Source organism: Protopterus annectens, chromosome 12.part0 (assembly GCF_019279795.1).
Source record: "Protopterus annectens isolate FY-2018-M chromosome 12.part0, PAN1.0, whole genome shotgun sequence".
Classification (NCBI taxonomy): Eukaryota; Metazoa; Chordata; order Ceratodontiformes; family Protopteridae; genus Protopterus; species Protopterus annectens.
Genome location: NC_056746.1, coordinates 576,219,133 through 576,236,048, shown reverse-complemented (window position 1 = coordinate 576,236,048; position 16,916 = coordinate 576,219,133). Strand labels below are relative to the sequence as shown.

The following is a 16,916-nucleotide window of genomic DNA, read 5'->3' as shown; positions in this document are numbered from 1 at the left end:
AAAGCTAAGTCTATGCAAACTGTAAAAGTTTTTTTGCGGGAACAGCCACCGAAGTTTAGAAGAAATTGGCCTGCTAGGGGGTGGACATATCCTGCTTATGATTCCCAGTCTAGGGGTAGGTCTAGACGTGGTAGGGGCAGGGCTCAAGGTTCTTTTAGGCCTAGAACAGGGAGTTCACCTGCTCAGTCTTCTGGTGAGGGCAGGGGTCAGTCCTTTCGTAAACAGACCCAATGACCTGCCTTTTCAGCTGCCAGTAGATTCTCGTCTGGCAGCTCCTTTGGAAGGACGACTGTCTCTTTTCAAAGAAAATTGGGATTTAATTACTCAAGACAGATGGGTGTTGGACATCATTCAGCCAGTCCCTGTATCAGGAAGGGGCCTAGGATTTTATTCTCGCATGTTCCTAGTATCAAAGAAGGGGAACACGTGGAGACTGCTTTTGGATTTATCTCTCCTCAACACTTATCTGGACATTCCCAAGTTCAAGATGTTGACGTTACAACAGCTTTTACCCCTGCTGGGCAAAGATCACTGGATGGTAACTTTAGATCTCGAGGAAGCTTACCTTCATGTGCCTATAAGGCTAAGTTACAGGAAGTATCTGCGGTTTCGAGCTGGAGATTCTCATTATCAGTTCTCTGCATTGCCCTTTGGCTTATCTACTGCGCCCAGAGTATTCACAAAGGTTCTGGCTCCAGTGATAGCTTACTTCAGGCTACAAGGACTTCAAATCTATCCTTATTTAGGCGACTGCCTGATTCTGGCTCAAGAAAAGGAAGACCTTCTACAGCATCTGGAATATCTTATAGCAGTGCTAAGATGCCTAGGGTATTCTGTGAACGAAATAAAGTCCAGTCTAGTACCCTCTCAAAACGTGTGCTTTCTGGGTGTGAGACTGAATACAGCAGCCCAGATGGCCTTTTAACCCCGGACAAACAAAAGAGTCTATCACTTTACTTCCATCCACTATCTCATCAGTCCGTGCTGACTGCAGAGACAGTCCTACAAGCATTAGGGTTCATGGCATCTTGTATTCTGGTGCTTCCCAATGCCAAACTGCATATGAGGAAGTTACAATGGTATCTCAAAATGTATGGACACAGCACTGCCAGTATTTAGACACTGTCATTCAAATAATACCTTGCCTTCAAAGAGAATTTTTGTGGTGGGCTCAGGAATGTCACCTAAACAAGGGACTCTCTGTGACCCGGCCAGAGGCGAGTCAGATTTTACCGGCAGATGCCTCAGACATTGCTTGGGGAGCTCATCTAAATGGAAAGTGGATACAAGACAAGTGGCCTGCCAGACTACAGCATCTACATATCTACATGAAGGAGATGTTAGCAGTCCAGTTCGCATTGCTGGCTTTCAAGGAGTTACTTCTTCCAGGGCAGGTGTTGATTCTAACAGACAACACAACTGTCATGTGGTACTTCAACAAACAAGGGGGAACACATTCTTATTCTCTATGCAGGCAAGCAAAAATCTTATGGGAGACTGCCACGCTTGCACCTAACTCTTCAGGCAAGGTTTCTGCCAGGAGCACAGAACTCCTTAGCAGATATGTTAAGCAGACAAATCATGGATCCCCACAAGTGGAAACTGGATCTTCATGTATTTCAGAAATTGACAGTGTCTTGGGGAACTCCAGACATAGATCTGTTCGCTTCTCCACTAAACCACCAGCTGCCACAGTTTTGCACAAAGGGGTTTCATCACACAGCTTGGAAAGTGGATGCTCTGTCTTTCAGTTGGACAAACCTTCATGTGTATGCCTTTCTACCTCTGCCTCTTCTTCCAAAGGTACTGTTAAAGGTCAGACAGGACAGGCCAAGGATGATTTTGATAGCTCCAGATTGGCCTCGGCAACACTGGTACCCTCTACTACGGAGTCTGGTAAAGAAGCCTCCATGGCCTTAACCTTTGATTCCACATCTGTTATCCCAGCAGGACGGTCATCTGCTCAATGTCAAGCTTCACTCTCTTCATCTGACAGCCTGGCATATTCTGTGTTGAAACACAGCAGGTCTCAACTTCCTCAACGAGTTTTAAATGTGATTAGGAAGCTAGAAGACCTAGTACAAGGAAAGTGTACGCAGCAAAATGGAAGAGATTTTTATTTTGGAGTAAAGCAAAGAATTTGGAGATTTCTGAGCCTAATTTGAGTATGGCTCTTCAATATCTTACTGAGTTACTGGACAAGGGTCTGTCCTTCTCTTCCATTAAGATTCATGCTGCAGCAATCTCAGCTCACTATGATTGTGACCCACCATTGTTTTCGCATCCTTTGTTCAAGCAGTTTCTTAGAGGGGCTAAATATAAGACCCCACGTAGAGCTCCTACTCCTGCTTGGGATCTCAATTTTGTGTTGGAAAAACTTACTCTACAACCTTTTGAGCCTGCGGCTACTGCTGAATTGAAATATTTGTCATGGAAGACTGCTTTTTTGTTGGCTATTACTTCTGCAAGAAGGGTGTCTGAGTTGCAGGCCCTTATGGCAGTCGAGCCCTTTTTGATTTTCCATAAGGATAGGGTATCATTACGTACTAATCCTTCCTTTATGCCTAAGGTGGTTTCTAGTGTGGCTTTAAACCAAACTATTCATTTGCCTACTTTTATGCAGACCCCCAAAATAAAGGGGAAAAGATTTTGCATACTTTAGATGTACACAGGCAATTGCGTTATTACTTAAGCAGGACTAAGGATTTTAGGCAGTCTCAGCAGTTGTTTGTTTCCTTTGCTTTGAGTTCGCAGGGCAAGCCTGTGTCAAAACAAACTATTTCTAGGTGGATTGGCTTTTGCATTGCATTTTGTTATTCCCATCATGGCAAAGAGGTTCCAGCTGGGATTAGGCCTCATTCCACTAGGGCTACTGCCACTTCAACAGCATTTCTACGGGGGGTGGCAACTAAGGATATTTTGGAAGCAGCTACTTGGAGTTCAGTGCATACTTTCTCTAAGCATTATCACCTTCCTATCTACTCTAAGTCTAGGGCTGGTTTTGCCACAGCTGTTTTGCAAGGCATGTTGTCAGCTCCTGCTTCTTTATGATTTGCCAGCCTCCCTTACCTCTGCTTTGGGATTCTACCCAATAGTAAGGACTGCAGCAATGGAAGCGAAGAACATAGTACAGTTTTGTACCTACCATAAATGTAGATGTTCGAGGATTCCATTGCTGCAGTCCAATACCCTCCCTCCTTCCCCTCTGTGTTTAGGGGTGGTTGTGTAGGTGAGTTTCCCTGCTTATATTTTTGTATATATTGTTCATGTTTTGGTGCAGGTATTTTGGGCCTTGTCTTTTTAGGGTCTTCTGACATCTGGGGCAAGAAAAGACTGAGGATATGACGCCGGTCATGCGCATTAGTACCCTGACGTACTGACGTCAGTCTAATGCGCCCTGACCGACGTCAGCCTTATACTCTGGTATTCGGGCCGACTGGATGCGGACTATACCCAATAGTAAGGACTGCAGCAATGGAATCCTCGAACATCTACATTTATGGTAGGTACAAAACTGTACTTTCTTTACAGCGTGATTATCTCAAAGCAATAGTTTTATATTTCTATTTAACTGATAGCCTTTTGTTTTGTAATCGATACTGAACAAATTAGGATCGTTGAATTTCTAATGCTTGTAATGGAAAGCTGTGATATTTTATGATGCACCATGTCTTGTAGTCTGACAACTGTGTATTTTCTTGAAGTAACTATGATTTTTGATTAAAAAAAATTGTTTTTTTCATCAAAAATGTTTGAAAGAGGTATACACATCTATGCAGAGGTGTGCACAATACCCTGCATAGCTGCTTAAGCAGTTTTATAGCATTGGCTGTATCTGACTAGATTAAAACCAAGTCTTGTTAAAAAAAAAAAAAAAAAAAAAAAAAAAGTTGCTACCCTGGTGGGCCTCCAAGTATAAACAGGCTATACAACAAGAGAATGAAACTAATGTCCAAGAACAAGAGGAACTGGCTCAGAAGAGGAAGAAGTCCCTCTCTAGCTGAAACAAACCAATTACAGATCATTTTCAGACTTCCATAGCTAATTATGATGTAAAAATAGCCTCTGTAGCCAAGGATAATCACAAGGCATTCTTTAACTACATCCGAAACTCAAAAGGGAATACCCAGTTATGCACTGAACTGGTTGTGGATGGCACCACCCATACTCAACTTGAATAGCCAACCTGCTAGCTGACAGAGATTTGGAGGAAACTTCACCTCTCTTTCCCCACTGGTCATCCCCCAAAGTATATCTGCCACCATTCCTCAACCTATTATCTCAAGAGAGTAGGTCATCTCAACACTCTCCAGGACCAGAAACACAGCATCAGTGGGACCAGGCAACAACCCACGTTGCCTTTTAAACAACTTAAAACATGACCTAGCAGGCTCACTTTGAACCCTAAGGAGCAGTAGACTGGTCAGCTGTCAGGAACTGCAAGTGGCTATCAACCACACACAACGAAAATGTTTACCTAGGTTTCGTCTTTTATTTCAACAGACTTCTTCAGAACAAGGCTATCAACTACACACAACGAAAATTTTTACCTAGGTTTCGTCTTTTATTTCAACAGACTTCTTCAGAACAATAAACTTGTTCTGAAGAAGTCTGTTGAAATAAAAGACGAAACCTAGGTAAAAATTTTTGTTGTGTGTGGTTGATAGCCACTTGCAGATCCTGACAGCTGACCAGTCTACTGCTCCTTTGTGTTTTTACTTTGTTGGTGTTGTTCATCAAGTCACTTTGAACCCTGTTTAAACACAGCCTGCACAGTGGTTATGTTCCAGCGGAATGGTGGGCAATAGTAATCCCTCTGCACAAAGGGGGACCATCAACCGAACATGGGAATTATAGGTCAGTAAGCTTGACTAGCATCGTCTGCAAGGCCAAGGAAAGAATAATTATTGATCTTATTAACAAGGACATAGGTAATCTCCAAACTCTGGATCCAACCCTTGTTTTGATTTATTAAAGGTAGATCATACCTGTTAAACATGGTTGACTTCTTCGAGAAAGTCTCACAGGCCCTGGACGAGGGAAAGACAGTACATACCACCTGTCTTGACCTAGCCAAGGCATTTGACACAATCTTCTACTCAGGTATTCTAGAGAAACTCTCCCATTTGGGAATTATCCCCTACATTACCAGATGGGTAGCCAACTGGCTCACCAGCAGGATACATACTGTCAAAGTGGGTGACTTCACCTCTTGCAAAAGACCAGTCACCAGGGCGTACCACAGGGTTCTGTGCTCAGCCCCTTACTGTTCAGAATTTGTTTCTCAGAAGTCCGGTAGCAAACTTGGACAGCCTGTGGGTGACCTTGTTTGCTGACAATTACAAATTGATAGCAATCATCGAGTCCCCTAACAATGTTAATATACTGCAGGCAGGGTTAACGCAGCCAATTGATTGGTGCCAAAGCCATGGATTAAAGCTAAATTCAAAAATACATTATTATTCCCTTTGGGAAAGCTGACATCCCTGCTAATTTCATTATAGATGGCACCTTTCTAAGAGCAAACCCAGTGGTACATGATCTGGGTACTTAGCTTGATTGCAATCTGAACTCTGTGCACAGTAGTAAGGAAATCCTTCTATGTGGTGCATCTTATAAGTAAAGGTATCTCATCTAGATCCAAGGATGTTATAATTTCATTATACAAGACCCTCATAAAACTAGTAATTGAGTACAATGCTCCCTTTTGCATGTACCACACTAGACACCTGCAACAGTTGGAGAGACCACAGAGATTTCTTACCAAGAAATTACAGGGTCAACAAAACAAGTCTTGGGTGGAAAGACTGAAAGCCCTGTCACTGTATTCTGTCTCCTACAGGTTACTAAGGGATGACCTATGCCTGGCTTGCAGGATAGTCTTCATCCTGGCCCTGATGGAAATGCTGCACATTCGTAAATCAAACTGCACTCACTCCCGGGATCTTAACCTAGCCTCTGATATGAATAGGTGACGCTAGAGAGATGCATCTCCCTCCCAGAGACTGACACTTCTCTGGAACAAGCTTCCAATTCATGTGAAACACAGCCCCTCCCTGACCCTCTTCAGATGCAACCTAGATCAAAGGATGGTTGACCACAGATTCACTCCTGGTCTTGGCACCCATGTCTTTTCTGGACAGAGGAAGTCTGTATTAACTGCCATAGACCCTATGCTTTGCAAACATCAATCACCTAACCACCCACACTTGAGGCAGCTCGGGATAAACATTGTTAGGCTTGCAGGGGCTCTAGGGCCGTTAGCCTAGTAACCTTCTATGAACCTATAACATTTTTAATGACAGTTGTCAAATGTTTATCAAATTTAAGGTTATCAATTGTAATACCAAGAAGTCTGGTGTGTGATATTGGTTCAATCCTGGTATTATCTGAGGAGTAGATTTGAAAATGTAAATGCTGGTTTGAAGGTTTGTGTATGAATAACATTTGTTTTGTTTTGTTGGGGTGGAGGATTAATTGTGAACTGGAGAGCCAGCATTCTACAGCAGTGAAAGAGAGCTGGGTTTTGTTGGGAGTTCAGAGAGGGAGGGTGCTGCACAAATAAGTGTGGAGTCATCTGCATATTGTCTAATTTTGTCTGAGTCAGTTGCAGAATGAAGCTTATTAGTAAAAATGTTAAATAAGAGCGGACCTAAGATTGAACCATTTGGTACACCTTGAGTTACGGGTAGTGTAGGAGAGAGTTCATTGTGCCATTTTACTGCTTGTTGTCAGTCTGATAAGTACACATGGAACCACAGACCACAGAAGAGCAGAGTGGCTTAGTTTAAGAGACAGGAGTTCTTGTAGAAGTTTTTGCTGTGAGACTGTATCAGATGCTTTGGACATATTTAAGAATATTGAGGAAGCGTTGTCCATTATTTCTAAAGTGGTTGATAGTTTCTGTGAAACTTAATAGTACTGTGGTGGTGCTATGGTTTGGTCAAAAACTATGTTGGATGTTAGGAGATTGTTGGAGATTAGGTGAGTCATGAGTTGTGAATGGATGCATTTTTCTAAGATCTTAGATGGGGGTGAGAGAATTGCGATAGGTCTATAATTAGTAAGGTCAGTGTTGGTTCCCCCTTTATGTAGTGGTATTATGTACTGTAGGAGGTTTTCCAGATTGTGGGTACACAGAGTTAGTTCATTTATGGAACGATTTATTAGTATTATTATTGGATAGGCTATGGCTTCTGCTGCAAGCTTGAGGTAGTCAGCAGGTAGATTGTCAGCAGCAAGGGTGATAGGTTTTAGTTTAAGCATTTTCTTTATTAAGCTAATTGGTACTGGTTTGAAAGAAAAGTTATCGGTTGAAAAATAAGATTCAGTAGGGATTTGTAGTGGGGTATTATTATTTGTTTTGGTAAGGTTTAGGATGGAGGTGGTGGAATACTTATTAAATTGGGTTGCAGTGCTTTCATTTGTATTCATGGTAGAGGGAGTTGGAGTGACAGATTGGGCTGGCTGTAATAGCTGGTTAATACTTGCCCAGGATTTTTGGGAGTTATATTGGTAATTTTGTTGTGCTGTTATCTAGTAGGATTTTTTATGTTTTTTTTAGATTTGTTTCTGAGTTGGCGGTAGTTATTTAGATTTGTTGGGTTTTTGTTAGAGTGGTAATTTGCCCCGGCCTTCTCTCTAGTTTTTAGGATGTCTGGTTTCTTTTGTTAACCAGGGAGAGTAGTTTACTTTAGTTTTTATGGTTCTTAATGGGGCCTGACTATGCTCAGGAAAGTATCATTAAAATATGATACTGCAGTGCCAAGTGGTAGGGATTTCAGGGGAGACCAGTTACAGCATTTTAGGGTTCATATGAGGTTTTGTGAGGAGAAATCTTTTTTGTTACGTATTTGTCTGAATAATGTTGTTTGGGGAGGTGTGTGCATTGCCGGAGGAGGTAAGTGGGTAGATGGTCGCTTAAACTATTTGGGAGACATCCTGACTGACTTGCAAGAAAAGGTTTGTTGGATAAGATCCAGTCTAGAATTGAGTGTCTATTTGACTTTTTATCTACTCTAGTTGGGTGTTATATTAATTGTGTAAAGCCATGTAGGTTTATGAAATGTTTGGGATTTTCTGTGTACACGTTGACCAATCTAGATTGAAGTCACCCATGATAATGGTTTCCTGAGAAAATGTAGTAGATATCCATTGTAGGATGTTTTCAATTAAGATGGCCTCATCATTGGGGGGAATGTAGGTTGCTGTTATGATTAGGAATTGGGCTTTAGTTCCGGTTTAGAAAGTAATAACTTTGCGTTATTGAACTTTGGCGGGTGCATGTCTAGATAGTGGAGCTTTAGTGAGTTTTTGTATAGAATTGCTATACCTCCACCACGCTTGTTAAGCCTATCTAGTCTATGGATGTCATAGCCTTGTGTAAGAATCTCTATTATATATTTCAGGTTTAAACCAGGTTTCTGTTAGGATGGCTATGTGAGGAGAGTAGAGGAAGAGGGCTGCATGCAGTTCATGTATTTTGTGAGAGAGACTTCTTAGATTTATCTTTAGAATTAGTAGGTCAGAGTTCGTCTGGGAGAGGTTATTGTGACTAATATTATTTAGTGGAGGTGATATACTTGGTTGTAGTGGGTATATGTTGGGCCCTGGGTTTGGGTAGATGTCACCACTGAGCTTAATTGCAGAAAATATATATAGTAGTGAGCTAGTGCATCTGTTGGGCGGGATTGAATGGGCTTAGGTATGTATTTCTACCTGAAAAGTTCAACATTGGTGGTATTAAACAAGTTTGATAAAATGTGAAAGTGGACTAAGGGTATGTGTTGTAGTGTAGGGTTGGAGAAGGATGGGTTTTAAGAAGTTGCTGCTGGTAGGATGTAATTTTAGGGAAAAGGAAGAGTAGGGTATTACAGTTGCTCAGTGCAAGCAGCAAAACAAGCAAAAAAAATGAAAGTATGCAAAAATAAACTTAATTTGAAGAAAGTAATTTCTTGACGGATACCAGTATTCCAAGTTATGCAAAGATTCGTATAGTAGTAGCAGAGAAAGTTACTTCTACTTCACTTATGATTTCTTCAAGATTGTTTAGAAGAAGATAAGATTTTTCTAGATTATGTATTTTAAGAGGGGAAATGATCGCTAGCTTTAGGAGTGTTGTTAGATTGTTAGATGTCAGTCATTTGAAATGTATATATGAGGTGGCCCCTGATACATGAGATATGTATTTTTAGAAGAAAGTATAGTAAACATTTATTCATTGCACATTCCAAAGCTGTTTTCTTCAAAAATGTTTAATTTATTTGTTTGTTAACCTGGTGAATGAATTGGATTTCAGACATTTTTCAGCCATGATCCAGGCCAGAAGGGTAAGAGTCCACATTACGTGGATAGTTTAATCAGTCAACCAACTAGCATGTTTTTTGGAAGTAGAAGGAAACCTGAGTACCTGGAGAGAACCTAGCCAGATAGAGGAAGTATGGGAAGACACCACAGAGACAGTGACCAAGACATCAGGACTGAAACTTGAATCCTCGATTTTTGAGGCAGGGCTCTTAACACTGAATTCACATGTAGGTCACTGTTACGTTATGAGCTACATGGAAAAGAGAAGGTGATATTGTATAGAGTGACTATCGTAGCAGTAAAATAAACCACTAAGAATGACAGGGTATTATTTGGGTGTTGACCTACTTCTCATGGTATTGTCAGTGATGTGCATCCTAGTTAGCTTACTTCATGTGACAAAAGGGATAACTTTAATAGAACCTTCTCCTGGAGTAAAGGGATAACTTTAATAGAACCTTCTCCTGGAGTACTTTGTAACTATATGGTGGACTTGCACTGAAACCCCATTTTAATGTTAATTTTGTAAATGCCATTTTTCAGCTGTGGGCTGTTGTAGAATTCACCAAAGTTATTTTTACCAGTGGATAAAGAGGATTTTGTGTCTTGGTTGTAGAACATAACAAAAACTGAGAATTAAAAAAAAAAATGATGTAAGTATCCATTTTTCTTTTTGTTGTAAATGGAAGCTCACTTCATGCCACACTGTCAGATTTTTAAGTGCAGAAGTTTACGTGTTTCACAATAAAAAAAGTCTTACTTTGCCTTGAGGCTTCTTGACGTACCTTTCCATTATTGTCTTTTACTAACTTTAATTCACTGTGCTAGGTGCTGGTAGTGTGTGTGTGTGTGTGTGTGTGTGTGTGTGTGTGTGTGTGTGTGTGTGTGTGTGTGTGTGTTTGTGTGTGCGCACCATTTATTTGGAAAACATTGTGTTTGTTTTATTTGTACATGAGAGCATGACATAAAAAGAGTAATATGTATTACTGTTGTTTTGTGTAGTAAGGACATGTTTGCAAAGATGGAAATTATTGGACAGTTCAATTTGGGATTCATAATAACTAAGCTTAACTCGGACATCTTCATCATTGACCAGCATGCCACAGATGAGAAGTACAACTTTGAGATGTTACAGAAGCATACTGTCCTTCAGGGCCAAAGACTTATTGCGTAAGTGCTGCTGCTGTTTTACTTTGTTGTAAAAATAATAAATTGCTTAATACTTTACTTCACTCTTAGAAATGGTCCAATATCACCTGTTTTAAATATAATCATTTTGATTTTTAAATGTTTTTTCAGTTACTGTAGCTTCATAGTGACATTTAATATAATAAACTTCCGTAAGAGCCTTTATTAGTACAGTTATCAAAATACTGTGTGGGGTTCTTCATGCTTTTTCAGCCCCTCTCTATCTCTCAGTGTAGTCTAGAGTCACATTCACTGTGCACTGACACGTACTGTGTGTTGACGTGTACTGTGTATTGATACACACTGTGCATTTTGATTAATTAAACATGGAAGCATTTCTGTCATTGGCCACTTTGATGGTTGCATATTATTTCAGCATCATTCATTCATTCTCTAGTAACCTCATTAATCCATGAAGGGTCATGAGGATATTGAACCCCATCCCAGTACTCAGTGGGTGCAGTGCAGTGAAAGTAATCCTTAAATGTCTTGTGAAGTTTCTTCTGCACATCCTTGTGTACACACCCACACACCGGGCAGTTTGGAAGATCATCAGTTCACTTGTGCACATCTTTTGGATGTGTTAGGAAACTGGAGCACCTAGTGATAACCTACAGGGAGGATGTGTGAACTCGGCCAACAAAGTAACGTAACTGAGAACCAAGTACTGTGAGGCAAAAACACTGCTGCACTTCTGTGCTGCCTAAAAATAGACATTTTCATGCCCAGTGTACCTCAGGTGTTTGAACGCCCTGTAATTGGGAGCATTTGTTGTGCTGTTGCTTTTAGTATTGCCAGTTTGTATTCAGAATAGCTACTGTGTTACATGCATACAAATATTTCAGGTGCAGGTAGTAATGTCCCAATAGCCTGCCAATGTACCAAAACAGTCATTCCCAAAATAAGTGTCCATGTTGTTTTTTTGAAAATGTCCAAACTAGTCCTTGCTTTATTATTAATAAACACCAGGAAAGAAAGACCAGGATCCACACTGTCAGTGTATTTAGCGTTTTTGTTTTTTAATAAAAACTTCTTCAGAATAACATATGTAACAAAACTGACCCTTTTTATATGTACACCCTCCCATTCCACATAATCAATTAGTGACATCACAGTCAATTAATAAAACTCATTAAAATCTCTTAAAGTGAATTCAATACATACAGTCACATAAACTGAAATAACTGGTTATAGTAAACATCCAGCCTCACATAATGCAAATGAATGCCAAAAAATACGACATTATAAGGTATTTTTTATATTTGTTTTTAGAAATAGCCTTCTGTTTTTAATCTGAGAACAGAGCTAATAGATATATTAGTATTTAAGCCTGGGTATTGTGTTGCATTAGTTCTCAGCTGCCATCTAAGTTCCCTATTTTCCAAATAATCATTAAGGGGGCCACCTCTATCTCCCATTATAACTTGTTCAAGGACTGAGAACCTAAAGTTGTGCCCTACATTGTTTATAATATGGACAGCCAAAACATTTTTCATATCCTGTTTTTTAATATTACAGAAATGTTGGTACATTCTACTCCTAAGGGCGTTGATCGTCTTGCCAGTGTAGAAACAGGGACACTGAGTGCACATCCCTATATAAACAACAGCCTTACTGCTACAGGTATATTTCTTTTTATAAGTAAATTTCCCAAAGTTTGGAATACGAATTTCAGTTCCTTCAAAAATGTGTTTACATTGTAAACAGAACCCACACTTGTACATGCCCCTAGTTCCAGAACAAACTTCCTGTGTTCTTTCTAACATGTTTTTAATGGTGGTGTCCTTTTTATAAATTATATTGGGCCCTACTCCCACTATGTCCAAGTATTCCTTGCTGGTGTTGAATAAATTCCAATTGTGTTGGATTACGTTACTAATACTTGTGAACTGCAAATTGTATTTGAAAATGGCAGCTCTATTAAACATTTTGTTCTCAGTTCTGTGTTCCCCTTCAGAAGGACTATCAAGACCTTTTCCTAATAACGGAAAAAATAATCCGTGTACCCTCTTAGTAACTACCTCCTGTGGTATGCTGTTAACAAACTCTAGGGGCTACCCCCTCTTTACCAACATTCCCTTGAGAACAAACTCTAGGGGCTACCCCCTCTTTACCAACATTCCCTTGAGAATGTGAAGTTGATCTAAGAAATCATGATGAATCAGACACCATCCTTGCCAGTCTCACCCCCTGCCCTTTTACTAGTGACTTTTTCTGGTGTAGGGGGTGAAAACTGGTGAAATGCAAAAGTGTGTTAGAATAAGTACGTTTCCTGAAAATGGTAGTCTCATAACAATTATTCAGTCTATTTTTACTAATAGTAACATCTAAATAATCTATTTTATCGTGAGAGATGATGTGTGAAAAATAAAAAAAAAACTGTACTTTCTTTGATAATTACAAGAAATTCATTTAGTGTGTCTTCGCTATCATTCCATAGAATGACTATGTCATCCAGATAACGCCCGTAGTATTTCCATAACTTTGCAAAAGGGCTAGTAAAAATGTATTCCTTTTCCCAAAATGCTAAAACTGAGTTAGCAAAAACAGGTGCACAGGTGGATCCCATAGCTACTCCTTTACATTGTTTAAATAGTTGTTCTTCAAAAACAATGATGTTGGTATCTAAAATAAGTTCCATGAGGCTCCTGATCATAAGTGTCCTATCATGACTTAATTCAGTGTATCGACATAAATACAAGTAAAACCATTTGATGCCAGTGTCATGGGGGATAACGGAAAACAGATCCCTGACATCTGTTGTCACAAAAATTAAGTTATGGTTGTACATACTCTTATTAATTTTCTTCAGTAGGTCCCAGGAATCCTTTACTATCCAATTGCAGTTGCAAAGGATATTTTTTAATTGTATTTCTATAAATTTAGAAGTGAAGTACGTTTTTGATGCTTTTGCATCAACTATGGGTCTAAGGGGGGGATTGTTGAGGTATTTATGTAATTTTGGTATACCAAGCATAGTTGGGATTTTTGGCCATTTAACTTCCATATACGACCATTCATCTAATGTAATTTGTCTATTCAAAAGAAGTTCTTCCAACATTATATCCACTTTTCTATATAAAATGTTTTTCTCATTTACGCTAATCTGACAATAGGTGTTAGTATAAAGAATCCCAAACATTTTGTTGATATATAAATTTTTATCCATAATGGCCAACCCACCCCCCTTATCTGGTTTCATAATTCTTACTGTTTTATTTCCACATAAATTCTGTAATGATTCCATCTCTTGTGTACTCCAGTTATTCTCTACCTGTGGTACCCTACCATTGTCCTTAAACATCATACGAATATCATGTTCACACATCTTTTCGAAGGTCTGTACTGTGGGACACAAGGGGGGGGTTAAATAAACTTGGTATCCACCCTTGCTTTGTTATTGTTATTCGCTCACTGCTCTCGAAGATTCTTGAAAAATGTATACACACTCAAGTACTGTCCTATCTCATTCATGAAAACCTTCTCACCCCCTCGCAACATGGTTTCCGCCCTAAACACAGTACTTCAACTGCCTTACTGTCCTTTACTCAAAAGGTTGCAGAAGCTAGGGACAACAACCTCCTCATCACCTGTCTATTCCTTGATCTCTCTAAAGCCTTCGAAACTGTGTCTCATCCCATCCTTCTTAAACTCTCAGACCTAAACCTCTATCCTTCTACTCTTGGCTGGTTCCAATCCTATGTTACTGGCAAAAAACAAGCTGTTAGATGCAAGCAGGCTTTTTAACCCTTCCTTGCTGTTGAAACAGGAGTACCTCATGGCTCCATACTTGGACCACTCCTTTTCAACATTTTTACCAACAACCTGCATTCATCCTGCAGTCTTTCATCCGTAATACAATACACAGATGACTCTACTCTCTTATCTGTCTCCAATACTATCTCTGAACTACACACACTAACACAGCATTCCTTTATCTCTGTTGAAAAATGGCTCAGAAACAGTCAACTAATCCTTAACCCTAAGAAAACTCATCTCCTTCTCTTCCTACCTCAGACATTCTCTCACCTTAAATCCATTTTTTCTCTTTCCTCCCTAGATGGCACTACTATCTCCCCTGCTTCACACACCAAACTCCTTGGGGTAATAATTGATGACCGACTAAAATTTGACTTGCACATACAACAGGCCATCAGAAAACCCACCAAAAACTTGGATTACTTTATAGGAACAAAAAATTCCTCACTACTGCCACTAAATGCACTCTTGCGCAGGCATTTCTCTTACCTAGTCTTCTATAGGCTTCCCTCATCCTTACCAATATCCAAACTACCTCAATGCGGAAACTGGAACAAACATACAACAAAATTGCCAGATTTATTCTAAACCAACCACTCTCTTCATATCACTGTCTCTCACTAAAACTTCAGTGGCTGGAATTTCATCACCTTCTCCTACAATTGCAACTCCATACTACCTTTTCCATACTCAACAACCCCTCTGCCTGCCCTGCACTCGCCTCTCATGTTACTCTCTACTCTCCTCTCCGGCCTATCTGGAGTGCTGTCCAAAAGGAACATTGGCAAACTACTTTACATACACTCTGTCTCACTAAATTGGGACAAACTCCCTCTCCATATTAGATCCAACCTTTCCTTTCCCTGTTTTAAAAAGGAGCTTAAATCCTACCTAATAAACTTGAAATTATGCCATTGCCTTGACCACACACAGTCTTAGTCTGACCTACTGTATAACCTGTTGCTTCTCCTAACTTTCTTTCTCTGTTAGTAACTTCTGCTTAAACTAACCTCCTAAACCCTCAGCTCTACAACTATAGCCCCCTCCTTTCTCTCCCTCCCATTCTCCACACTGTTTATCCCTCCCCCACGTCCTATCAGTTTCTGTACATTGTCCTTTTTTTGAACAACTGTTATCTTTTTGTTTATACTCTCATATGTAGTACATTTTGACCACTGCTATCAGTGCAACCCTTAATGTTCATATTTTTTTTATTTTATCTCTCTATAATTAATTTTGTATTTGCATAGTTTTTAATAGTTTTTGTCCTGTATGTTTACCTTTGCTTATGTTTGCTGGGGCTTTTCCCCTTGGGTCTCCACTGAAAATGGGTTTGTTTCCAAACTCAGTTGGACTAACCCTGTTAAAAAATGTGAAATAAATAAATAAATATAATTTGGTGGCCTATTCCATGCATCAGCTAACTCTCTGTCCAGTTGCTGTATGAGACTTGTCTTAGCTTGTTTGTAAGCCATGTACAGTAGATATTCTTCATATGAAGATTACATCAGTACTTAGTCGCTTTAATTTATTGATCAGTATTTTGTGTATGACCCTAGGAAAAGCTGACGTTAAGTGTATATAAATTACTTCACAGCGCAATTTTTATTTATGTTTATTATATTACTATTATTATAAAACATGTTGCAGGTGCCTATAGGTCTGCTTTTGACATATGCAGGCTGACATATGGTTTCAAGTCCCAGCCTTTCCATTTCTGACAATAATTTATCCAAAATAACCTTCTCCAATTTTTTTCCACACCACGAAAGTAAATTTTATGGGTCTATGTGACTGGATTTGTCCTGTTTCCCTATCCCTTAAAGATAGGTTTAAGAGTTGTGTCTCTCCGGTCTTGAAGAATGTCCCCATACTTAAATGACCTAGTGAATAACACATGCAATGGTACTGTAACTGCATGCTGAAGTGTTCTCAAGTCATTATTACTAATTCCATCTCTTCCCTGTGCTTTGTTTGGGGCTAGTTTGTATAGTGCTCTTTCAATATAATCTAATTTAATTTCAGTATCTCAAGTTACCTTGATGTTACTAGGACAATTTATCATCCCCTTTGTGTAACTAAACTGTTTTGCATAATATTTTGTACATATATCTATAATCTGTTATGTTTGAGAATACATTTTAAAATGTAGAAAAAGTTTAGCAATTTGTATGTCTTTACTCCTACCATAGCTTACGTATCTTAAAATTGTTTCCGGTTAATGCTCCCTATCTTAATATAAATGTTCTTCAAATTTTAATTGATCTTATCTCACACTCTGTTTAATTTGTCAGGTTTATTACAGTTTTCAGTTATAGTTCGTCATTTCTATTGGTTATATTTTTTATATCTCATCTTAATTAAGAATCTCATTCTTATAAAAATATATCTTCCTGATCTTGTGTGCCTAAATGCTAATGTTAGATATGAATTGATTTTTTTTTTTGTTCAGACAATTTCCCTTTCAAAACTTGCCACATTCCTTCCGCATTTTATCCACTGAATGCATAACTCCAATTAGTGTTACATAATAGCTGATCTGATATTGTTAATTCTCGTTCATTCCTTACGCATGGGTATCGGTTCCGACCTCTGAACCGAGCTGGCCATTTTCCAAGTTTGCATCAGCTTCAAACTCTCGCACTGAACTCTTACCCACAATC

General features: G+C 39.3%; 1 protein-coding gene across 1 annotated transcript in view; it reads left to right on the top strand.

Annotated features, from left to right (window-relative positions):
- The window catches only part of PMS2 (PMS1 homolog 2, mismatch repair system component), a 531,246-nt gene that overhangs the window by 431,772 nt on the left and 82,558 nt on the right, over nucleotides 1-16,916 (top strand). The window contains exon 12 of the mRNA XM_044089714.1: nucleotides 10,309-10,476. Within this exon, the coding sequence (XP_043945649.1) occupies nucleotides 10,309-10,476 (168 nt within the window). The remainder of the gene's footprint in view (nucleotides 1-10,308; nucleotides 10,477-16,916) is intronic.